We start from the raw sequence: 24,043 nt of genomic DNA, 5'->3' as shown, positions 1-24,043 counted from the left end.
GTTATTCTTATTATCCGTCTTAGAGAATAAATTCTTTAACTCAGCATTTGAAAGTTAGGGTGCATTGCTCTTTTACTTCTAATTGAAAATGTGCTTTTTGCTGACATTATTCCAGTAGTTGGGGTTGCTGTGTATTGGCCAGTGGTAAGAAGTCCTGGCCCAATACAGACTGCCTTGAGCTCGTCCATGTAGGAGCAAATCCTTTGTTATGTCTAAGCTGAACTTGTATCAGTGGAATGAACAGTGTGTGGTTGCCACTGTCTCATGGACCAGACCTCTCTAAAATAAGAGCTGCTTAAATGATGTGGCTGCTATAAAAGAAATTTTAGCTGTTGGCTGTGACATCTCATGTTCTCTGCTGTACGTACATGTTTTGTGTATGGTGAACATGTAAATCTCAGGGTTATGTAAAATCTGTAGTAGAAAGTTACAGTTCCTACAGAGTCTAGTTTTCTCTTCATAGCATGAAGACCCTTGTAGCATTGGGAGGTTACTTTCTGAGGAGGGAGCTTCCTAGCACCTCAGGGACAGTTTCCCTGAGACCATTCAGTGCCAAGGTGAACGTCTTCTGAGGTTTCGGTTCTGTCTGGAACTTGGTGGTTGGTATTTTGTTAACATTCCTCATCTAGTTATAAGTCATACCAGCCACCAGTCTTCCCGTGTCGTTCTCTTTCAACTCAGAAGTTTAACAGCACAGCCCTTGTGTAGCTTTTTCCAGGAATTAGAACTGGCTGCACCTACCAGCTGTGTGATGTGGGCAGGGAGGCTGAGACCCGTGCTGCCGGTTACTGTCCGCCTGGCCTGCTTTTATGGCCTCTTGGAAACTAGATCTAACAAGAAGCTGAGGGTAAGCTCCCTGCCCAAATCTAGTCATCAGTCACCACTCCCACCCCAACCCCCTAGCTAACTGCACATTCTTTCGCAGACCATTAGCTTCATGCATGAGTATAATGTTGTCACTGTTTGCTGGATCCAACAGGAAATCAGTCCTTCCCTTGTTTACCTAAACTGCTACACCAAAGTAGGTTTCCTCTGCCAAATGAAGGAGATGAGGGAATGGAGGAAATAGAAAAAGGCACTTTGTACTCACAGAAGATACCCCCAAAACATGTCCCTTTTCACTAGCGGGGTAGCTTGTGTATTGCGGGGAGGTGAGTACTGTAAATCAGCTCTGTCTGCTACCATTCATTTGTTTTGTAGCCTCTATTATAAAAGTTTACAGTCTTTGGATTGTACTTTCTCACTCCTCCCCATCACCCCTCAACCTTTCTGACCCTAGTTTGAGTGTTGAACCTCGGGAGGGTAATTGTAAAGCAGGTTGGTATCTGACTGGAGAAACAGACTGGGGTGGGCTGTCCCAAGGATCTGTTCTGTGCATCCTCAGTCAGCTCTGGAGGGATAAGGGTGGAGTGAGTGCTGTGTGCTGAAGCTACAGAAGCACTGCCGGTCTGGTCTTTGTAGCAGTCCGTAGTGAGCAAACTTTATTGGTATTATAAAGACCTAGAAGGATCATTGGTGCTCATGTCATTGGAGAAAATGTCCAGACACACCCAAGAAGACCCTGGGGTCTTACATCACCTGAGCAGGAACGGAGCACAGCCACCTCACACACGAATAGTGGCCTTTCCCAGGCTCGGTCCTTGACGAAGTGTTCTTTCTCACTTCTGGTTTCCCCAGTCTTCTTTCCCTAACTCTCCCAGACCTGTCTTCTTGTTCCTGCAGAGTGACTTGATTGGCCAGCTTCTTCCCAATTGCAGAAGTTTGTTTAAGGTGAAGTGGCCTTGGTGAAATCTGAAGTTTAGGCTAACCCTGCGGTGTGGGTGATTCTAAAAGAGACTGGACTGCCTGCCAGATGTGGGACATACTGTTGTCTCTTTTGGCAGAGATCCTGACAGACTGAGTTTATGTGACCTCAGCTATCCTCTTGATCTCTTGCTACTCTGCAGGAAAGGTTCTGTCTTGCTACTTCTGTGAAACTTGCCTCCCACCCCAGTCCCAGTAATCAGGGATGCTGATCCATCCAGAAATGAGGGAGGCCTGAGGGTTCAGAGGTATTAGAAACACCTCTATGTGTGACAGAATGAAGGAGAGGCTTCAGAGGGTGAGACATGGGTTCTGAGTGGGGATAAGGTGAGGGACTGCAGTCACCAACTTCTCTGCCAGCTGTGACTTTGACATGGTTATTTTGCACAGAGCTTGTAACGGAGAACTGACTCCACTTCTTGTGTTCTTTGGTCCTTGGTCCTCTGCTCCTCCAAAACATTTACAAAACACCACTTAGAGGGGGCCTTGGCCACAGTTCATCCCAAGGAACTTAGAGCTCCTGAAACTGGGAACTGTGCATCAGATTTTAAGATGGATTGAGTCTCCTTAAGGAAGAGAAGGCTTAGCTGGCCAGAGCCGTGCTGTATAGGCCATAGGCACTTGGAAGAGATCCAGAACCATCCTGAGAGTGCTGCCATCCAGGTGGTGATTGGCCATCAAAAGGCTTCCTGAGCAGGTTCTTGGTGCTCCTTGTCACTGGCCCCTTGTCCTGTGAGTCAGGGCTCTGTGAAGGGCATGGCTCCAATAAGCTGAGGTATCTGGTGTGTAAGCAGAGCTGGGAGTGTGCAGCAAGGGCTTCAGATCAGGTTGTTCCTGAGTCGCTGTTCCTGCTCTAGGGAGAGCTCTGCATTGGGTCGGTAGGAATCTCCTGTGGGCCAAAGGGAAATAGCTTAAGTAGCCAAACCCCTACAGCCCCTTTCCATCAGGGCAGTCGTAGGCACAGACATTCAGTCTACTGAGTGGAAAGGGCTGTGCTAGTTCTTTGCTCCCTCTCCAGGTTCAGTCTGTGCCCTGGCCCTGTGCCCTGGGGACTGGCCACCCTACTTGCCTTGTCCCCTGCTTTCTACCTGGTAAGTCAACAGCCGCAAGGGGTTGGGAGTGCAAGGAGAGGCCAGTCATGTCCTCTGCTGTGGCTCTGCAGTGGCAGGGACTGTCTGTGACTGCAGCTCCAGCCAGTGTCACCCTCCTCCATGGCACTAGCTGTCGCCTGGCTTGCAGATGCCCTTCCCCCTGCAGGCTCACCTGGGACAGTAGTTTTCCATTCCTCTTATCTCTGGGCTCAGTGTCCCTTGTTTTCTGGGCCTCTCTGGTGCTTTTGTCATATAAGTTGAGGTGCATTGCAGTGAGCCCTCACACTTGTGTAAGGACTCTAGTGGGCTCTGCCTTCTGGCATTGCTTGTCTGTTCTTGTCACTGCCCTGGGTCCCTAGCAGTCTGCATATGGAGGCTCCATGTGCGCAGTCCCAATTCCTCTCACGTTCTTGTTCAGAGTCAGCAAAGTCTGCTCAGTTACCCAGATGGAAAGCTTAGATGCTCCCTCTCATTCTCCCCCATTTGTTGGCAGAGTTACTTTTAAAACAGACGAGGCTAGGGATGTAGCTCAGTGATGGGGTGCCTGCCTAGTGAACTCAGGACTGCAGAAGAAATTTAAAAACAAACTTTGTTCCTTGACTGGAATTTGTCAGTGGTTCCTAGAAGCCCATGGGATGGAGGCATCAGTGTCCCTGTTTCAGATGGAAACCAGGAATTGCTGGTTCAGTGTCGCTGAATCAGGACTCAAACCCCAGGGCCTTGGGATCCCCAGGATTGCCTTTCTGTCACAACACAGCCTCCAGTAACCCCTCCCTGAAGAACACCTCAGTGATCTGGAAGCTCGTAGTCTGTTTCTATAAAAGAAAACTACCCAGGCAAAGTGAAACATGCCTTTCTCCAGGAGGCTGAGGCAGAGGGTGCCCCAAGTTCAAGGCCAGCCTGAACTGTATACCAGACTCTGTTTCAAACAAAAAATGTTAATTAAAAAATCTGCAGCTGGAGGGATGGCCCAGCAGTTAAGTGTGTGCACTGCTCTCGAGCTCCTGACTTTGGCTCCCAGCATGCACTAGTGGCAGGGCTTCCGTGGCCTGTAACTCCAGTTCCAGGGGAGTCCAGGGCCTCGGGCTCCAGGGACACTTGACACTTGTGCGCTTACCTTCACACACACATCATTAAAAATAAATCTCTAGATTCCCTGTCTTGGGTTAGAGAGCGGTGGGGCTAGTTTAGAAGGCAGGCACATAGAATGCTCGTCTTCTGTAGCTCCCCCACTTCCAGAACCCCACTCCAATACCACTTCCTGATCTCTCATCCAGCTCCAGGCTTTTGCTTGCTCCCCATTTACTTTATACCCTTTTGGGGGACTCACCAGGTTAGGGGGATCTGTATGCCTGTCCACCCTCGGCTGCACTGAGTTCCTGTCTCCTGCTGTCAGACACATTGACAGGAAGGCCAGCTCGGCCCTGCACTTTACCCTTACACACCCTTCTCACCACCACCACCCCCCACCCGTAGCACTGTTCAGCTGTAAGATGGAGGGATTCTGTACAAAAGGCAGCTGCCCCCTTCCACTGCCTCTCAGACACTACACTTCTCTCTGCCCTGTTTATACCTGGAGGTGACAGGAGAGACCAAGGGGAACTTTTCCTGAGAAGGCAGTTCAGGAACACTACAGGAAAAAAGGGACAAATATGGACAGGAAAAGCATTTTAAAAGGCATACTCTACTACACCCAGCCAGGAAAAGAAAATCTTGATGTGGCTTGAGAGGACAGGAAAGATTTTGAGAGAATGGAAATTAATTCATAATGGAGTGTAGTTGCTGGGTGGTGAGGTTGATGGTGTGACCAGTGTCCTCCATCCATAGCCGTCTGTCCATACCTACAGGTCCCCCCCCCCCCCCGCGTGCACCTTTACAGTTTCCAGCCCCATCCTGTGTAAGGCTGTCGTCCCCACGGCTGAGTTACCTACCTGTGTGGCAGCTGTGCAGCCAGACCCGCTGCCCATCATACTTGCAGCGGCAGCGCAACATGTTGTTGGAGAAATCCGACTCTGCCACATCGTTTGTGGGGTTCACGACCACCTGCGGCGAAGGGCACAACCAAGTGGGCGGTGTGGTTTCCGAGTGAGTTGACATGTAGGGTTCTTTACACCTCACCTAGTACTTTACAAAGTAGTCTTTCTGTGCCCTGATTTGCTGATCCTTAGTCAGCCCAGGAAGTACACATCAGCGCGCCTTTTCACAGATGAAGACTAGGAACTGCCCAGTGTCCACTGACTAGGGACTCAAGCCCAGAGCTTTGGGATCCCTGTGAGGGCTCTTCCTCTACAACACAGCTCCTAAAAGGGATAGGGCTCCTGGATCCCATGGGAAATCACCTTCCTCTGACCCCAGAGCATCTGTAACTGCTGGAAATCGTCCTTACCTGGAAGATATAGTCCCCTGGCCGAACATCTGTGATATCCACCCACTGGCAATCGATGTCATGGCGATATGTGTCCCAGCAACCTACAGCCACCCCCTGTTCCCCAAAGTTGGCACATGCATAACGCCGCTGCACTCCTGTAAAGGAGAGTACACAGTTACCATGGCATCAAGAGGGCATTGTGACCGGGCACTGTGTGGTCCTTCATAGGCTTCAGCAGTTAGTCTTCAAACTGGCTTTAGCAGCTCTGTTCTGCCCAGCACATGAGTTTGGGGCCTATGGTTCAGTTAAATGACTTGCCCAAATAGAAGATTCATGCTGACTGAATTTGGCATGGGCAAACTACATCTGTGACAAGGACAGTGATATTTTGGATGCACTAGTAAAAATCCCTGTTGGTCTAAGAAGTGTGGTGGGGATTCTAGCCTTCTGGTGCTGATTCTGTCCCCCAGCCCTCAGAAGGTCTGGTTCACCTGGTTACATCACTAAGGGATCAGATTGGGGGTACAAGTAGGAACACATTCCCTGCCCTCCAAGAGCTGCTGGAAGTGTTAAGCCTCTTTAAGGTGGTACAGAGTGCTGGGGATTGAGAGGAAATGAGAGCTTTCCATTGAAGGTTTCAGAAGGCAGAAATTGAAGTTTCTGAATTGCCCTTGAGTGCTACTGCCAAGCTAGACTCTTCAGGAGTATGGGCTGTTGACCAGGAAAGAGAGGAGCTTGACCCCAAAGGTACTTGAGATCTGTTGAGAGTGCACTAGGAGGCTATGTGAATAGAAACTCACAAACCTGTGGGGCAGTTAGTGTCTTCTAGACAGAAGCTGGCCTTGTGTCCCTCAGCCACTTTGGAGCCATTGAGTGTGAGCAGGTCATAATGGGTGAAGACTTCGATGCTGTGGTAGTGCCTGAGGAAGAAGCAGAGCTGTCAGCCCCACAGCAACAGGAGTGGGTCACCTGGAGAGGTTAGCAGGGAAGGTTGAGGCCCCGTCATTACCCAAAGAGGGAAGTTGTAATAGCAGGGCAGTGCCCTTCTTCCCAAACTCAAGATTAGCCTGCTCACAGACTTCTTTGCTGGCATTCCCGTCAGGCAGCAAGGCACGGCTGTCTCCTTTACCTGGAGTCTTAATTCAGGTAAAAGAGGTACAAACTGCCCCTGGCAGCCTTCAGAAGGCTGGGACCTTGGCTGCAGGGTCCAAGGTGGGGAGCATTAGCCCAGAGGTGGCCTCATAGTGAAGAAGATGGGGAGAGAGTACTCCGTCACCCTGGGACCAAATTGCTACCATATTTTCCAATCCAGTGGCAATGACAGCCCTGTGCATGCTACAGGAAAAGGTGCTTATTAACTCAGGCAAGGCCAAGTCCCCAAATCTCTGCCCAGTCCCCTCAGCCTTCCTACACACAGCTATGTCTTGAAAGAAAATAGTACAAATCCCTTCCACTCTGCCTCTGTCACAGGCATTACCTCTCCTCTTTCTGGTGTGGAGCGTCCTTATAAGAAAGGATGCTTATTATCTCCTTCTGTACCAGACTGTTCCCTGCCATTCCTTTGAGGCTTTGCCTTGTTACTACAGGAACCTGCCAACCTTTCTGCAGAGCAAGGAGACCCTTATTTTGGGTCTCCAGGTTTCTGGGGTCCCCACTTTACTTGGCTTCTGAAGACCGGGGCCACCTGAGGTCTAATTTGGAAGACGTGTGTCATACCATGCTAGCAGAGACCACCTGCTGGCAATCACATCTCTTTGGAATATTGCTCTGGGCAACTGGTCCCATAAGCACCATCCATGTGGTTACATCCAAGGAAGATATGAGGGTGTGGGGGCAGGTAGATGCTCCAGGGATCCCCTTGTCTCCTAGGGTAAGGCTAGCCAGGCAGCTAGAAAGGCAGACTTACGGGGACTTTACCTGAGGCCAGGGAAAACCAAACTGTTTATCCCTGGCCTCTATTTTTGTCCCTCACTCTCTAGAGCCAAGTGTGGGCAGGAACTAACCTGTGGCACTGGTGCCAAATCCAGCTGTGGCGTCCAGCCTTGGGACGGAAGTCGGCCCGGCCAAGGTTGTAGATCTGTGAGGAGAAGCGCAGCAAGCGCCGATGTCCGTAGGGCCAGTCCATGTGGTCAGCAGACTTCGAGAGGCAGTTTTCCTCGTGGGCACAATACAGCATGCTGAGTGGACGATCCTCCAAGTAGGCCGTCTCTTGTACCAGCTGGGCATTCATCACAAGGTCTGGAGCAGCTGGGTGGCAGGGGGCAAGGTGGAAGGCACAGTGGGAGGGCAGCAGAGCCTGCTCTCCAGCTTGAGCACAGACTTGCCCCAGACTCCCAAAGGAGCGCAGGAACAAGGGCAACTGAGTCAGAAGGTGTGAGTTCTAATGCTAAGGAGAGCTGCCCAGCACTGTAACCTGGGAGCCGCTCCATTGTCATGGTTAAGTTGCTGCTTTGGAACCAGCATTCATTATTGCCTGAGTTTCTGACTATACCATTTACCAGCTCTGTGACTGCTTAATGCTTGTGTGGCTCATTTTCGTCATCTACAAGGTGGGAGTCATTGGTGATATTAATAGGTGCTGTCTGTAATGTGCTTAGAACATTGTCCTGCAGTAAACAGGAAATGAATGTAAGCTATTACATCTTTTTTAATCTTACAAAGTGATTTCAAGTAGCTTAGAGGGTAAAAGCCTTTCAAAGGCTTTACTGATACCTCACTGGGTTGTTTCAGCCAAGTCCCTGGGCCTCAGTCTCTCAGTGTCTCTTGGGCTGGAGTGAGAGGACCAGATTGGAAAATGAAGGAGTTGATCCTGGAGCCTGACCCTCAACTGTGCTGTTCAGGCTGCCGAGGTGTGCTCTGTGCTCCCTCTAGGTGGTCCACTCTAGCCTAACCACTTCCACAGGTGTCCCCATGCATCGTGTTTCTTAGGCATCAGGGTGTCTCCAGTGCCTCTCTGCATGCAAAAGTCCAGCCTGAGGTCAGCAAGATGGCTCAGCCAGTAAAAGTGCATGCCGTGCAGCCGGGCGACCTGAGTTCAATCCTTGTATTCCAAGTGGAAGGAGAGAACTGACTCCCGGAAGTTACATACATACACACACAACAATAATAATAACTAATTTTTAAAACTCCGGTGTACCTCGTCTCACTAGTCGGCTCAGCCTCTTCCCTCACTAAAGGGCTCTCTTCTGAGGCTCTACCACCGCTGTCCTTCAAGTGTCCCTACCGGTGTGGAGTGAGCCATTGCTGTTTCCATGTAAACTCCAGGGAGAGAAGTGGCCTTTCTCACGGGTTGGGGTTAGGGATGGGGCAGAGGCACCTGGGGTGGGGCTCTGCTGATGAGAGTGGATGGGAACACCGGCTTGTTTCTCCGGCCGGGCTTGGAGTGCTATGCTACGCGGTGCCTATTGAAAGTCCTGTGGCTTATGTTGGAGAAAGCCGGGAGACGGCCAGACAGACCTGAGCTCCTGAAGGAAAGGCAGCTTTCAGAGGGAGTGGGGGGAAAGCAAACAAAAAGATGTGAGAAAAGCCGCTAGTCCAGATGTGCTCAAGAGGACAGCTGCCCTGGAGGTAGTTAAAGGGACAGTCCAAGGTGGCCAAGCAGGGGGACTGAGAGCAGGTAACCAGCATGCTGTGAGGCCTGGGTGCAGAGGGCACCACTGGCATCCCATCTCTTTCAGGGGACGGTGAGAAGGGTGGGCCCAGGGCTCTCCCAAGGGTGCCACACAGAGGGCTCACTGACAGGTTAGGATGTCTTGGGAGCGTGGCTAGGAAGAAGGTCAAGTGGCTTCCGGGGTTGGTGCCAGCCTGCAGCCTTTGGACTGGATGTAATTATCTTGGCTCCGGCCTTGTTGGTCAATGTCAAACAGATGCTGCTACCCTGAGAATCTGGGTCTGTGGGGCAAACTCTTGCCACAGAATGGTCTTGTCCTCAAGCCTGCTGGGTAAACGCCACAGCTTGGAAGGGAACCCACAGCTCGGCCTTCGGCTCTGGTGTCCCTCACATTTGTGTGTCCTCTACAGTGTATTTCAAAGTACTTCCTACAAACAACAGTAAATTCACTTTATGTTGTAACTCGGCGCACACACAGTTCCTAGAAAAACCATTACCCTTACTAAATGGAATGGACTGCCACGTTTTCTGTTCGGTTTCACTCTTCTGAAAATGTTGTTCACAATCCCCAATTGAAAAGCCCTCTGTTAGCTTCTTGTGCTTTTATGTTTTCTCAATTTTCATTCTCACAGAAACTCCATGAGGGAGGTGGGCAGGGCAGGCTTTGCATCTGGATAAGACAGATGGCTCAGCTGCACAGCTGGAGAATGGTGGCGCTGCTGTGTCCACTCCCTGACCCTGTCACCCACTGGTCCCATTACTCACTGTTCATGCAGGCTACTCCAGCTGAGAAGCGCCCCGGGCCGTGGGAGCAGTGCACAGGTCCGTGTCTCTGACACTGCTGAAGGGCTAGCTCTGTGCCTGAGCAGCGAACTCCGCTCATCACCACCTCTTTAGCCTCTGGTGTCCCCTGCCAGTACCAGGTGTCCTAGGGAGACAGCCAGCCAGCATTGTCCCGTCAGAGCAGAGGTACTGCAATTCAAGTCATTCCGATGCCTCCATCACGCCATCCCCACCAGATAGTCCAGCATAGGCCTTAAAATCTTTACTCATGAGAACCCTAGCTCATGGGCAATCCATATATCACATTTGGACCCCTCTGATGTTAAAAGTTTATGTCATTGGGGCGGTTTCCTGCTGCCTGTGGCACTGTCCCGTCCATCTCCAAGAAGGTAGCTCTGCTGTTGGAGCAGGACAAGTCTGACCTGTCACTCCTACTTGCGTGTCCCCATTCCCAGCTGCTCCTCACACCCCAACCAGGGCAGAGCCCAGGCCTCTGAGTAAAGTCTGCCCTTGCCTCGCCCAGCAGGCCCGTTGGCTGCAGTGGTTCTGCCTCTTCCTCCTTTACCCTTGAACCCTGCGGCCCTCTCCCTGGAGAGCACACTGCAACCCCGGCCCCTTTCCTCAACTGGGTCAAACTTTGGCTGGCTGCAGGCCTTTCCACGGGCTGTTTATTCTTCTTCCCTCTCATCTGGCTAACTTCCATTCGTGATTCCCACAGATGAAGACAGATTGCAGGCCAACTGAGCAGCCTTCCCTCAGCTGTGCCCTTGTCTGTCACACCATCCCCAACGCCCAGTCTGTACCAGCCCATAGCCTCACTCAGTAACTGCTGAATGAAGGAGGCTGGAGCTCTGGCCGACATTTAGTCCTGCCAGCCCAGGAGGCTGAGGCTTCACAGAAGGAGCCAGACTGGGACCTACCTGGATCGCGAAGTTGGCATATCCCAGACCAAGTTGTCGGCAGGTCACCATGGCTTCCATGAGCCCCCAGTGGTCACTGCATACAGTCCCCCAGCGTGGGACCCCATTCACCTCCACCTGCACCTCCACCACTCCCTCTTCGGGGTTGCGCCCACCAGCCAAGCGCACCTATAATAGCAGAGGTGTGTAAAGGGAGAAGCCGGGAGAGCAGGCTGGGAAGCCTGCCAGAGAAGTGTGGTATGATCTACACCAGACACCACTACTACCTGTCTCCTGTGTTGAGAGCTTAGTTCATTAGCTAGTGTGTGATGTCCATGCATGCTAGAGAAATCTGACTGAAAGTGCCTATGGCAGGGGCTTCTGCCCTGGACCATGTCTTCCTCTTACCTAACATCTCCCACCATCAGTGATGACTCGCTTTGCCAAGGGCACCTGTATCTGCCACCTTGTTGACTGTCGACCCATTAGAGAGTTAACACCATTTCCCAAGACATCAGCCATTTGCCCGCAGTCCCCAGGGCCGCTCCCCAGCACTGCTCTCTGGTGGCCCTGGCTTGATTCTCCTTTCAACTTTGCTCAGGACCTGGGAGTGCGGGCCAATGTGTATACCGGTAAAGCCCCATGTCCCTCTGCCGTCTGTGGGACTGTATGTGGGGCCCGGTGACAGAAGAGAGTTCTTCAGGCCAGCCCCAAGGGCACTTGGACCACCGTGGCAGAAACAGTAGCTGTTCTTCTGAACCCCTCCCCCTGGCTCCAGGTTGTGCCCTGGGGGCTCCCCAGACCTGCCTGAGGGCATACTCAGACTTAGACCCACCTGATTTTGGAAGCCCATGTCAGGGATGTTGCACCTGACGGCAGCGTCGTTTGCATGTTGACAACCATTCTGTGACCCTTCCAGGGCAAGGCAGTCACTGAGGGTCCGCTCGTACCCCCTGCAGCGTACCTCACTCAGGTGGATGGGTCCTAAGCCTGCAGGGAAGAGTGCACTGTGTGAGGCTCCTCTGTAAACCACACCCGTGACTTGCTCTTCCTGGAGAGTGAACTTTCTGTTCCAGATTACCAAGAGAGCCCGTGCCACATCTGGACCTTCCTGCACACCCCATACCTCCTTGCTCACCTTGGCCCAGCTGGGCCCCGAAAAGGGCCTCCCGGGCAGAGCCAAAGCCAAGCTGACGACACACGACGCTGGCTGAGATGAGGTTCCACCTGTGGTCACAGACTGTGCCCCACTGGCGGTTCAGGAGCACTTCCACACGGCCCTCGCCCACCTGAGCCCCCGAGCGCAGGCGCACCTTCAGCTCCTGCTAAAGAGGACAGAGAGCTGGCTTCAGGAAGGGCAGCCAGAGGCAGAGCCACCAGGATGGAACTCGGGGTGCGACTCCTGCAAGCTTCACGGCCAGAGCCAAGGCCCAGATTCTGTCCCTGCCTTTGACCTCCCACAACTATCCTTTTCTCAGCCTCTGCTTCTTCAGTGACATGGTGGGGAGGGGGTCCCTACTTTTTTTTAGGGGGGGGCTCTTTTTGAGACAGGGTTTCTCTGTGTAGCTTTGGCTGTCCTCGAACTCACAGAGATCAGCCTGCCTCTGCCTCCCGAGTGCTGGGATTAATGATGTGTGCCACCACTGCCTGGCTCTCACCTACTTTTTTAACAAAAGGCCAGGCTCAGATTCAATACCTTCACCCTCAGTGGGCTACAGCTACAATTTAATTACTGTTTCCACAGTTGCCTTCTATCCATGCTAAGTGATGGGTGGGATGATAAATGATCTCCTTAAACAACAACAAAAACCCAAGGTTCTTTCATTCTGTGGGGCCAGCTCCTCCTACCAGTATGGTTCCTCTCTCCTCTACCCACTGGGCAGTGGAGAGAGGTCCCCTGAGAAGGACCCCCATCTTCAGGTTGGTCGAGAGTACTCTGGGACCCACCTCTGCACGGGACTCCTTGCGCCTGGGCTTCGGCTTCTGGGGGTGAAAGTGGGGCCCTGGCACACAGCTGACCACAGCGTGCATGCCACCTGGACAGGCTGGCCGAAGCTTGCCCCTTCCTGGAGCCACCTGTACCTGGCACTTGGCCAAGTGGGGCTCTGTCCCCAGACAGTCAACCCGATGAATCCAGAAGGAATTCTTTTTTGTCAGGCTGTTCAGCCTGGAAGACAAGGAAATATGGGTGGTGGGCTTGAATGGTGATGTGGGAGCTCAGGGGAGAAAGGGGGAGAAAGAGAAAAGGGAATCAGGGGAGGAGGGGGAAGCCCTCCATGCCATACCCAAGTCTGCCCTCTAAAATATCACTCCTCACCTAGACTTGGGGTCCTTCATCTTCAGATTCCAGACTTTTCTGTGTAGAGAAAACAGATAGGGTGGAGGGATGCAGGAATCGCCTGCCCCGATCCCTCAGTTCTGAGTCCATAGCCGACTTCATATCATAGCTCATAGACTTTTCCCCAGACCTTCTCTTCCCCCTCCCCCTCCCCCTTTTCTTTTCCTCTCTGTTTCTCCCTTTAAAGTCTCCACTGTGGTGGGGCTGCCACGGAATAAACAAGTCATTCTTGCCGCTCCCAGTCCAGATGAAGGGATCCTTTAGAGGGTCTCTGAGAGAAGGCACCTGGAAAACATCCCCTGGGAACAGTGGCAGCCGAGAGCCTTGGTGGGGGGTTGGGGCAGGGTAACCAGGCAGGCTGTAACCAGAGCTGCTGCTCTGCTGAAGGGTGGTAAGTCCACAGGGGCTGATTTGCAGTTACTGGGTGGTGGGGAGCCAGGGGGCCATGTCCCCATCATCCCCAAGGATGGGGTCATACGGCTGCTCACCATGCTTTTTATTCAGAGCAAGGCTGCTGTAAGCCAGAAGCAAGGGACTTGCAACTGCCTATAGATGAAGCCGGCAACCCAGTAGGGGTGGGGCAGACTAGATGACGCAGAGGCCCCCAGGGAGAGTCCTCTGACTTGAGGGTGTCACTGACACAGCTGTGGGGCTGGGGGGGGGGTTGTCTGTGGAGCTGACGCAATCTTCTCTGACAGTTTGGCCACATTTCTGACAGAGTATTTTTATGTCTCCTTTACACAAATTCCCCACCCCAGGCCTTGCTTGCATGCAACCCAATTATAGTCTGGCTTGGAACAGAGCAGGAGTTCCCTGGACAGCACAGAGTCCCTCCAAGGGGTGGTTGAGGGCCATGTGTACCCCAACCAGAGCTAGTTCCTGATGGAGCCAAGACCAGGATGCATTCTGTCTACACTTGCGGGCAACAATGTAAGGACCTTCAGTTAAATCCTGAACAAGGGACACAACGTTTCCCATCCAATTGCTTTCATTGTGTACCACAGTCAGGTCTTTCCATTGGGTTGGCAAGCATGAAGTCTACTTTCTGACCACTTCGAGATGATTCTCGGGCCCTTGAAGTCCCTTGCTTACCCTTAGGTTTCTTGAGAGATCCATAACTCAGCAAGTCCAGGAGATGTCCCCACTTGGTCTGTTTTCCTCCATTCCCAAAATGTGAGGACTGCACTACCACAGACCTCCACCTCATCAATGTGTCCCTCCAGAATCTCACTGAACCCTTCGAGGTTCGCACTACTCACACTCGAACACACAGGTCCAGCTCCTTCCTACCTGTAGTAGTGGCTGTTGACAGGTCCCTGGCTGGGAAAGCCCAGCATCCCACACACAACTCTGCTGTTGTTCATGGTCCAGCCCTGGTCACACACCTGCCTCCAGTGGCCCTCGTACCGCACCTCCACAGCCCCCTCCGTCACTGGGCTGTGCCTTTTGGCACTGGCGAGGATGGGTTTGAGTCGTACCTCTTCCAGCCGCCGGCCCTGCAAGGCATGGAGTCACCTCACCATAGGCCATGTCCCTAGGGTTTTGGGTCTCCTGTAAGCCACTGCAGATCTTCCTGAGAAAGCCAGGCTCAGAGCCATCTTCCTGCCCCTTGTTGTTAGGCCCAGAGAACAGGAGGCATTTACTGAAGACTACAGGGGAAGTGCGAGCCAAAATCTTGGTTTGTATAGATCCAAGTGGGGTCAGGAAAGGAGCCCTTGAGGATGGGGATATTCAGTGGGCGTGGAGGGGTCTTCTTTGTGCCACCCAGAAAAGAGTTGAAATGGGCAAGAACAGTTGTTTGAGACCAGCCCCTGTATCCTGTGGACCCACCACCCCTAGCTTCGAGTGACTTAAACCAGTGTGGAGCCCTCCATGGTGGCCCATTGCAGATCCAGTGTGCCAGGGCCACCTAGCTGTCCTCAGGCAGAGGCTGCCTGGCAGCAGAGGGTGGGAGCCGGCTCCCTGCCCTGCCCATTACTGTTGTTTGGCTTGAGCTGTTTTTAGCTTGGGGTTGTTTGTGCTGGGAAGAGGCAGCAATTGTGGCCAAGCCTTGTGGGTGAAGCAGTCCCCTTGCCCCACGTCCACCTCGTTCATGGGGAGCAGCTTCTGAGGTTCCCACCAGGCCTAGGGTCTGGTCCCTTGACTGGTTCTACATTAATCGGGGGTCAGGATTGCTCAGCCCGAGTGCTACTCATTCCTTCTCCTTCCTCCAGGGCTCACCCTGCCGGAGGCTTTCTGTCCTGTCCAGGCCTCAGCTCAGGACAGGACCTGAACAGCCTCCTCACCTGGGGCCCGAGGGCATTGGAGACCTTCTCAGAGTGGTAGCCACGCTGGCGCTGTGGGTGGCATACCACCCCAACATCTTCTGAGTGTCTGCAGTCACTGACACCCCAGCCGTTAGATCCACACTGGTCCAGGGTGTCCTCGGTGCCCAAACAACGCACATTGTCCAGCCAGATGGGGCCTGTGGGGGAGGGGAGATGAGCTCAAGGATGAGGAGAGAGACAGCCTTCTCCTGGGTGGGACCCTACCCTATCAAGCACAGAGGAGCAAGGGAGGAGAAGGGACTTGGTTCTCTGGGGAGTCTCGGGGGTGGGGGATCTTAGTATCCACACCCCTGCCCACTGCTTCCTCTTGGAGACAGGTCCACAGAAACTGTTTCTGGCTACGCAGGTAGATCTAGTGATCAGACCTACCTGTCCTTCTGTCTACCCTCTATCCACCAGTCACTTCCTAAGTACCCACTATGTGTAAATCACCATGCTCGGAGAAGTTAGATTGGTGATGGTGATGCTGGTGATCTCGTTCCAAGAGAGAATGGAAAGGTCAGAGCAGAGGTCACCTGCAGCTACACTCAGGAAGGGTCTTCAAGAGGCCATTTGAACTGGTCATGAAAGGTCGGATGGGCTTCTAGAAAGTTCTGTTGGAGCCTCAGGGAGCCTAGTTCTAAGAGAAAAAAAGCTGGCTCCCGTCTCTGCATCCTCTGGGGCAGTGTGTCACGGTCACTCACCCTCCCCTTGGCCATACTTGGCACTGTGTGCCCAGGTCAAGGCTGACTCAAAGCCCAGCTGTCGGCAGGCCACAGTAGCCTCCTGGAGCGCGAAGTCGTCATCACACACAGTACCCCACTGGCCCTGGTGCAGCACCTCCAGGCGGCCTTCCTCTGGCCTGTTCGCGGGACCCACCAGCCTGAGCTTCTTGGTGCCTGAGGACTGTAGCCTGCAGGGAGGGGCTTGGCCTAGCAGCAGCAGCAGGAACAGAGAGAAGGTGGCTGGCGGGGGCCACATCACGGTGACTTCAGGAGACCTGGGGAAGGAATGGACAGTGATCACCGCCTCCACCCCACCTCGTCTCCTCAACAGTGTGTAGGCAGGAAGAGCGGCCTGCTCACCAAATGCTGTCCCTGGAGCCTCCGGGAGTACCCTCAGGTCAGAAACACCTGCCTAGTGGTAACATGCTTGTCGGCCATCTGATGTTCCTGGCACCCCAAGTAAAGGGTAAAATGCTACTCCCCAACCCGCAAAAAGGTGCATGGAATTCTGGGGTGGGAAGGAATATTCAGAGGAGTCAGGGCCCTTCCACCACTGCTGCGTGGCCTGGCCAAGTCTCTTAAATTCCAGGCCCCAGTTCCATATTTCTAAGGTGAGGAGGTTGAGCCAAATATCATCTGCTGTCTCCTCTGGCCTGGGTGGCCTGTCCCTTCAGCCACAGCCCAGGCCCATGCCGCTGTATGGCCCGTGCGTCGGTTACACTCTTGGGAGAGACCTTGCTTTGGTCCGCTTGTTCAGCCAGGTATAGGGACATGAAGTGAAGCATTATATACTCCTCACCTTTACTACACACAGAAGGGGAGTTGGGGGAGGCTTTTAAAGAAGAGATGTGTAATCTGGGCAAGGTGGCTCCCACCTATAATCACAGCCCTTGGGAGATAGAGGCTGGAGGATCAAGTGTTCAAGGTCAGCCTCAGTTACATGATGAGTTCAAGACCAGCCTGGGCCACATTAGACCCTGTCTCAAAAACCAACTAACCAAATGAAGAAACAAACATAAAAAAGAGAAGGGACCACTGAACCTGGGTCTTGTTGGACATATAAGAGTTCTCCCAGGCTGGAAAGGAGGCAGTCCAGCTTAGAGAGGTCAGGGTGGGCAAAAGAAGGAAGAGGAAAAGCAGTTATGCAGGAACAAAGTACAGGTACCCATCCCCCATCCCTGCTTGAGATTTGAAAGGGAAGGGGAGAGGGAGGCAGGTCCCAGATGATCAAGGGTCCTGTGCGCCTAGCAGAGCATGTTCCCTTCATCTTGTTGGAAATGAGGAACCCTGGGAGGGTTCAGGCAGGGACACATACATTAGAGGGAGGGCCAAGCTGGGCCCCTTAGCGTTTTAGCAGCCTTAGTCCTGGGACTGGAGGGCAGGGCAGGGCACAGAGATGAACCATGTCTGAACAGTTGCTAGAGTCCTCTGAGGCCACGGCTGCTGCGTTTCCTCCACCCTGGCTCTGGGGGTCACTATAGGAGTGGGGGAGAAGATTGACACCCTGCCAATACTTGTGTCTTCTGAGTCACACACACACACACACACACACAGAGAGAGAGAGAGAGAGAGAGAGAGAGAGAGAGAGAGAGAGAGAGAGAGAGAAACACAGAGGATCTTGCTTATACAGCTAGAGCTAGCCTTGAGTTTGAGACCATCGTGCCCGTACAGCTGACCTCTTGGGGATTATCAGTTAGGACATGTGTTGAGACACAGAAGTGAAGACATTAAACACTACTACTTACTCTCACCACACACAGAGAAAGAGAACTGGGAAAGCTTCTAAAGGTGGGCAGGTCAACCAGGAATGGGAACGTGTAATCCCAGCACTTGGGAGCTGGAGACAGGGAGGTCAAGAATTGATGGACAGCCTTAGCTACCTAGCAATCCTGCTCATGGGGGAACTCATCAGCCGGTGTAGAGAAGGTCTCAGGCCCTGCTACTCCAGTCCCCAAGGTTGGTATCCAGCTTAGAGTCACTCCTTATTCCTCCAGGACCCAGCACTGCCCTGAACCCTATGGCCTTGATGAATGCAAGGCTGGATGGTAGGGAATAGAAATATACCAGATGGCCTTGAGAAATGAGACTCCGTGGCAGTGAGGACTTCCTGTTGTATCCCCAGTGCCCAGAATGGTGCCAGATGTGAAGGAGGCACTCCAAACCCTCTACGGTTGCCTGTGTGGGAGGCGCCATGGCATGGGGCTTGAGTTATGAGTCTTGAGACCGGGGAGTCAGACTGCCTGGGTTCAAATTACACCTCCCCACAAGTCTAGGTAAAGTGAGGCGACTTTGCACCTCAGTATCTCCCTTCTGTAAAATGGGGGTGACAGCGACATCTGCATGTACCAGATCAATAGGACTGTCCACTGGATGGACACAGCCAGTCCCTTAGAAGAGCAGCTTGCAGCAATGGACCATCAGTACCAACAGCTCAACAGAACTGCTGGTCTCCACCTGTCCAACTGGGTCCTAGACTCACCCCTGTCCCTTCCACCTACACTGTGAAGTCAGACCCCCTCCCCCACACCGAGGCTAGGCCCCTGCCATCTTCCACTGGCCCTACTGCACTCTTCCAGATGACAACAATGACCTGGTGTCACTCCAACTCAGGGCCCCGGGGGCTTCTGGCTGGTCGTCACCAGAATGCTCTCTGCTGCTTCCCCGTGTCCCTTTCTCTCCTCTGTGCTCCTCTGAGGAGGGGGGCACCAGGGTTGGAGCCACACCAAAGTCACCCCAGAGAATTCCCTCTCCACAGAGAAGGCACAGGGCTCACAGCCTGGAGTCACGGGGTCTGAGTTGAGAGATGAGTCTACATTGCTCCCGATAGGAGTCGAGAAACTCCTAACTACGTCAGCGATCGTGTCGAGTCCAGGTTTCTGTGCACATCTATAAAGTGAGAAGTGGTCCTAGGGTGTAACACGCTGTTGGGGTCTCCAATGGATGGCCTGGGCTGTTCTGCTTTGGGGCTTGTGGCTAAAGTCCACACAGCATGGAGGAGGTCTCCCCAGAAGGCACAAGACAGGGATCTTCTGCTGCAAGATCTTGGGCTCTAAGCCAGGGCAGTGCAACTTCCTTTCCAGCTACCAGGAGGCAGACCCTAAGAGGGGCTCCCTCACATACTTCCCACCCACTCCGGCATCCCCTAACTTTTACTCACGCCAAACTCTTCGCATCATTCACAAAACAGAGCCTTCACTCCAGGTGTTCAAGTGTTTGCTCCCATCGCTCATTCTACTCAGACTATTAAGACTCCTACACACACATCAACACCCAGTTCAAGTGCTACTTCCTCCAGTAAGGCCTCCAGGGGTCCTACCTTCCTATTTGTTTCTGCAGAACTGAATGCAGGAGGAGGGCTGGGCTGAGAATTAGCCCTTGGAGAAGGAAGCAGTCCCTTTTCTCAAGGGAAGAAGGGACTAGCTGGGGGTGGGTGGGAGGGGGGATAGAATAGGAATGCCCGTTAGAAACATGTCTGAATAGGCATCTCCATTTTACAGATGGAAAGGTCAGGCACAGAGAAATGAAACAGCTGGACTGGCCGGGATTCAAACAGGCCACCTGGCTACAGGCTCGGCTCTCAAAACCGCAAAGAGTGAAGGATGCTGGATGGGTGGGGGGTTGGGGGTGGCTGGGTAGGTGAATGGAAGGAACAACAGCTTGTTGCTGGTAATGACTCAGGCTGAAGTGTGAGGGCGCTGGTGTAGGTACCAGCCCTGCCTGCTGCCAAGGGGCAGATCCAGGACCCTGGCAGCTCCAGGCTGAGCACCTGTGCCAGTAGGAAGGGCTAGAAAAGGGTGATTGACCCAAAGATTACAAGAACGCGGGGAAGCTACGCTGGGTCCCCAGCTGTGGGTCGCTGCTAGTCCTTTGTAGCTCTCTGAGGCCTGCTCTAGGCCCTGCACCCTCATGACATCATTGCCGTGGGAAAAGCAGAGCCTGAAAATGGGCCGCCACCTGCATAGGGCTGGGGAAGGTGGAGTTTAAAGCCCTCTGCCTCCATTCCCTTTTCCACCTCATCTCCAGAAGTCGGCTCTGGCTGGGTAATTGGGGGAGCCCAGCGCTGCCCTAGTGCTTAATAACCCAAATCACAGGAGTGACATCTGGTCCTATTTTACCCTGTCCCTAGCATTCTTGCAGGGTGAGAAATGGTTTTGCACAGTGTGTTCAGAAACCTAACACACATACTTCCTTGGGCCGGGGCGCACCACCCATGCAGCCTTGGAACCAACTCCCCCAACTTGGACACTTGTCCAGTGGGGAAGCAGGTTGTGACCCACGAGGGCTAGGCCGACGTGTCCATGGGGTCCCCCATCCCTCATAGCCCCTCGGAACTCCCAGAGGCCTGCCCACCCGCGAGAGACAGAAGGACAGACAGCAAGAGGCAAGCCGGGGAAATCGCGTCAAGCTGGAGCTCACCGGCTGGATCCGGAGGTTGGGGCTGGGCCGGCGCCACCGCCGAGCAGCGCTAACGGGCCTCTCGGGGCGCCCTGGGGGCTTTTTATCCGCCAGCCTCCCGCCCCCAGTCGGGGCCTTCCCCGGGGAGGCCGCAGGCCCCGCCCCGGGCGCGCCTGTGTGCACGGGCGCCCCGCCCGGCCAGCCATCAGCCAGGCGCGCAGCTCGGGACAGGGCCAAGCCGGGAAGTCCCGGGCGCTGCGGGGAGCGCGGGGGCTGATGGAGTCCCGGGAGAGGCGCTTTAGGGCGATGATCGGGTCGGCGAGTCCCGATGCACGCGCGGTTTCCTCCTCTGTCTAACGGGAGATCAAGGCTGTGTCCCACTGACCTCGTGGCACAGGGTGTCCTGCAGTCTTAGGTCTGGATCCTGGATTCCAAGGGCTGCTTATGCTGGACAATGCAGGCGCCCTTTTGGGGTGAGAGCCCTGCTCAGTGTTAGGGTACTGCTGCTTCAGTAACAGGGGGTAGCTTCTCTGTGACTTGGTCCCCAAGGGTTACTGAATGCAGCCTGAGAGCAAAGCTGTACTCTGCTCATTGTGAAGTTCTGTCCCAGAAGACAGGACTTGCTTCCCAGAGTCATAAACCGCACCGGGGAGAACTTAAGACTTGGCCCTTGTCAGGCTTAAGGGGGTGGGGGATGGAGGAGCGATGACGGATAGTAAGGAGTGAGAGTCTGCGGAACATAAATGAAGGAAGGCCTGAGAAAGGGGGTCCCTAGCTCAAGTAGCTCCCAGGCTCCAGGCCTCAGACTTCCCAGTCTCGGTCAGTCAACTCCTTCAGGATCCCACTTGTGAAATGGACAGAAGTTTTCAGCTCCTGGTCCAGGCCCCGAGCAGCGAGTGGCTTGTCTCCCACCTCCTGTCTTGCCCAGGCGTCCCCCTGTAAGGGCTTCTTCATTCGGGACCCTCTGTTGATTTTCTCCTATGTGCTAGAAAGGGGGCCCAAGTGCTAGACACTGGCAGGGGCCTGTCCCAGTCTGGAGAGGGAGGGATGTGCAAATAAACGTGGCCTCAAGGCAAAAGGTCATGAGGGCCAGGATGGCACATGTCGGCCAGGTCACCCTCACCCTGTTGCCAGAGACCTGGGTCCACCCCTGGCTGCTCATGTCTAAGATGTCCCCCCAGTGGCCCTGCCCCACCCGACCTGGGCCCAAAACATTCCCTGGGATGAATCAACAGGAAAGAATGCTCCTAGCCTCGGGTCAGTGGCTGAGGCAGCAACCTGGCTCCTCCCCCAGGGACAATGAAGCGGCTGTGGACCAGGATACCAGGTATGCGCAGGCCTCCGCCCTCTGCCCAGCCACCTCTAATGCTGAGCCAGGAGCAACACGGAGGGCCCCGCCTGCTGCCAGTCACCCACCAGGCCTGGCTGCCCAGAGCTAAAAATACCTTGGAGCCCAATGAATGAATTGATGTTGTCCGGAAGTCTTTACCTTGTAAGACGGGGCAGAGGCGTAATGGGCAGTGGATGAGGGTCTTCCTTGAGAAGTGAGGGTTTAGGCTTAATTGTAGTGGGATTTTCCGAAGGAACCATACCCTAATTCTTTTTTCTTTTTTTCTTTCCGAGACAGGGCTTCTCTGTGTAGCCCTGGTTGTACTGGTACTCATTCTGTAGATCAGGCTGGCCTTAAACTCAGAGATCCACCTGCCTCTGCCTGGGATTAAAGGCATGTGCCACCACTGCCTGGCTTCATACCCTCATTCTTAAGTGCCATTTTGTGAGGGTCAAAAGGGAGAACTCAGTTCATCTCCGCTGGCTGTGATTAGATTGAAATGCTGAAATTTAAGTGGGCCTGAAGCTTCCTCCTTCCAGCCTGGCTGGACTCACAGGACCTCAGTCCAGTGTCTGACGCTCTACCATCCTCCTCACGGGCAAGTCTGTGTCTGCCTTGCCGCTCTTTGACCTTCTTGTTTATCCTAACCGGGAGTCTTTTACAAGGCCTGGCACACAGCAGGTACTCAGTCACTACTCACAGATGGAGTACATGGGTCTAGGGGTCACGGGTCCCCAGACTGGTCCCAGAAAGACACAGACAAGCCACCGTGGTCCTGTCCTCCCTTAGTGAGTCGTAGGAGGGGATGCATACAACCAAGCATCCAGGAGAGACCCCTGCCAAGACCACGGTAACGACAGGAAGGCGGGGGACAGTTGCCGAGTTCCATCTCATTCAATCCTCTCAAAAGCCTCCGTGCCTCATAGTCTCACAGTTTTAATAACAGGTACTAAGATGGGGCAGAGAGAGGTTATACCACACGGTCAAAGCCACACAGCTATCATCCACAGAGGGTAGCCAGCAGTGAATGGAAGTAGAAACACAGGGCTGGAGGGTGAGGGGAGAGAGTCACCCAAAAAGTGCCTTACGCCTTGGAGGATCGCATGAGTGGGGAAGGTGAAAAGTAGGGTATGATGGTTAGTACTGACTGTCAACTTGACAGGAGCAGGACCACGGAGGAGACTGACCTCTGGCGTGTCTATAGAGGGATTTCTACATTGGGTGAGTTGAGGTGACAGACCTACACTAGCTGTGGGTGGCGCTGTCCCCAGTGGCCCTGAACCCAAAGGAGAAAGTGAGCTAGGCATTGCCATAATCAGTCTGCTTCCAGATGGCAAATGCAGCCTGAGCATCTACTTCATGCCCCTGCTGCCTGCCGCTCCTGCCCTGCCATGACGGGGAGTATCCTCAAACTGTGAATAAAAAGAAACCATCCTTGAAGTGCCTTTGTCACAGCAAAGAGAAAGTAACCAACACGTGGGGTGGTCAGGGAAAAAAGCCTTCCTTGCACTAGAGGCTGCTGTGCGTCGCACATACCAGGGAACTTCAACTCCAGCTCTGACAGCTGTGTGGCTCCTGGAAGTCCTCTGACCCAGCCAAGGCACTTCCTCCAGCATCTGTCTATCTCTCCTTTGCATCCCAGATCCCTCCTTGGCATCCCTGCTCCACTGACATCAAGTGCCTCACCAGTGTGCTCTGGCGGCAGCCTGGAAGCTGGTTTCCTTTCCTCTGTGGTCCCTGGCTCCACTATACCTCACACAGGCTGACCGGTGTGAAGGGCTGACAGCCCTGCCTCTCTGCCTTCCTACCACCTCTGCTCAGAGCTCCTTGACGTAATTTTCCTGCTCTTCCTATCCCGGCTTAACTCAGATTCTAACTATGTCCCAGATTCTTCCATTTGAGCTCCTTGCGTGAATGCTCCCACAGTAAAAGGTGCTGGAAAACAAACACACAAAACCAAGCCACAGAGCTGAAGCAGACAGTCTGTGCCCTCAAGGATCTCATGGCTCAAGGGCATACAGAGCTGTGAGGAAGGTGGACTGTGATCATGGAAATCGGGACGAATGAGGGAGCACAAACCAGCAAAATGGGCTCTTCCCTCAGTGGGAGACGTTTAGCAGGCATGGCTGTGGGAGCTGGGGGACCTTTTGGAGGAGGTTGGGTTGGTACTGTGAAGAAAGTAGCAGGGAGGGTGATGGGCCAGGAGATGATTCCCAGGGAGAGAGACGGGGTAAGCTGGCAGCAAGATGAGGAAATCATAGGCAAGACAGGAGGGATTTGTGTGACACCTCTTCCTTTGGGAAAACTAATGAGAATTCTCTGTTACCAAGTGAAGTTTGGAGTTAGACAGCCTTACCCCAACATCCACAGGGAGCCAGGGTAAGAATCAGAGGGG

At 53.6% G+C, this 24,043-nt stretch overlaps 1 protein-coding gene and 1 long non-coding RNA gene across 2 annotated transcripts; one reads left to right on the top strand and one right to left on the bottom strand.

Moving 5' to 3' along the window:
* Window positions 1-1,454: 1,454 nt before the first annotated feature.
* On the bottom strand, window positions 1,455-16,192 carry Loxl4 (lysyl oxidase like 4). Its single transcript, XM_059257875.1, has 14 exons — window positions 15,903-16,192; window positions 15,178-15,356; window positions 14,183-14,388; window positions 12,872-12,910; window positions 12,502-12,721; window positions 11,693-11,876; window positions 11,390-11,544; window positions 10,576-10,743; window positions 9,638-9,800; window positions 7,266-7,509; window positions 6,067-6,182; window positions 5,281-5,417; window positions 4,826-4,937; window positions 1,455-2,692 (listed from the first exon to the last, which is right to left on the bottom strand). The coding sequence occupies exons 1-14, from the start codon at window positions 16,177-16,179 to the stop codon at window positions 2,622-2,624; spliced, it is 2,271 nt and encodes a 756-aa protein (XP_059113858.1). The 5' UTR covers window positions 16,180-16,192; the 3' UTR covers window positions 1,455-2,621.
* Window positions 4,785-8,387, top strand: LOC131906988 (uncharacterized). Its single transcript, XR_009378266.1, has 3 exons — window positions 4,785-6,408; window positions 7,242-7,498; window positions 8,165-8,387. It is a non-coding gene; the product is annotated as an uncharacterized LOC131906988 (long non-coding RNA).
* Window positions 16,193-24,043: the final 7,851 nt, after the last annotated feature.

Source organism: Peromyscus eremicus, chromosome 1, assembly GCF_949786415.1.
Source record: "Peromyscus eremicus chromosome 1, PerEre_H2_v1, whole genome shotgun sequence".
Taxonomy (NCBI): Eukaryota; Metazoa; Chordata; class Mammalia; order Rodentia; family Cricetidae; genus Peromyscus; species Peromyscus eremicus.
This window is presented reverse-complemented; position numbering and strand designations above follow the sequence as displayed.

Bases quoted from the DNA above. Each gene is read 5' to 3' on its own strand.
- Loxl4 (XM_059257875.1), bottom strand. From the start codon at position 16,179: ATGTGGCCCCCGCCAGCCACCTTCTCTCTGTTCCTGCTGCTGCTGCTA. The intron at 15,357-15,902 runs GTGAGTGACCGT...CCTCCCCCACAG, and splicing joins CAAGTATGGCCAAGGGGAGG to GCCCCATCTGGCTGGACAAT. The intron at 14,389-15,177 runs GTGAGGAGGCTG...CATGCCTTGCAG, and splicing joins CCAATGCCCTCGGGCCCCAG to GGCCGGCGGCTGGAAGAGGT.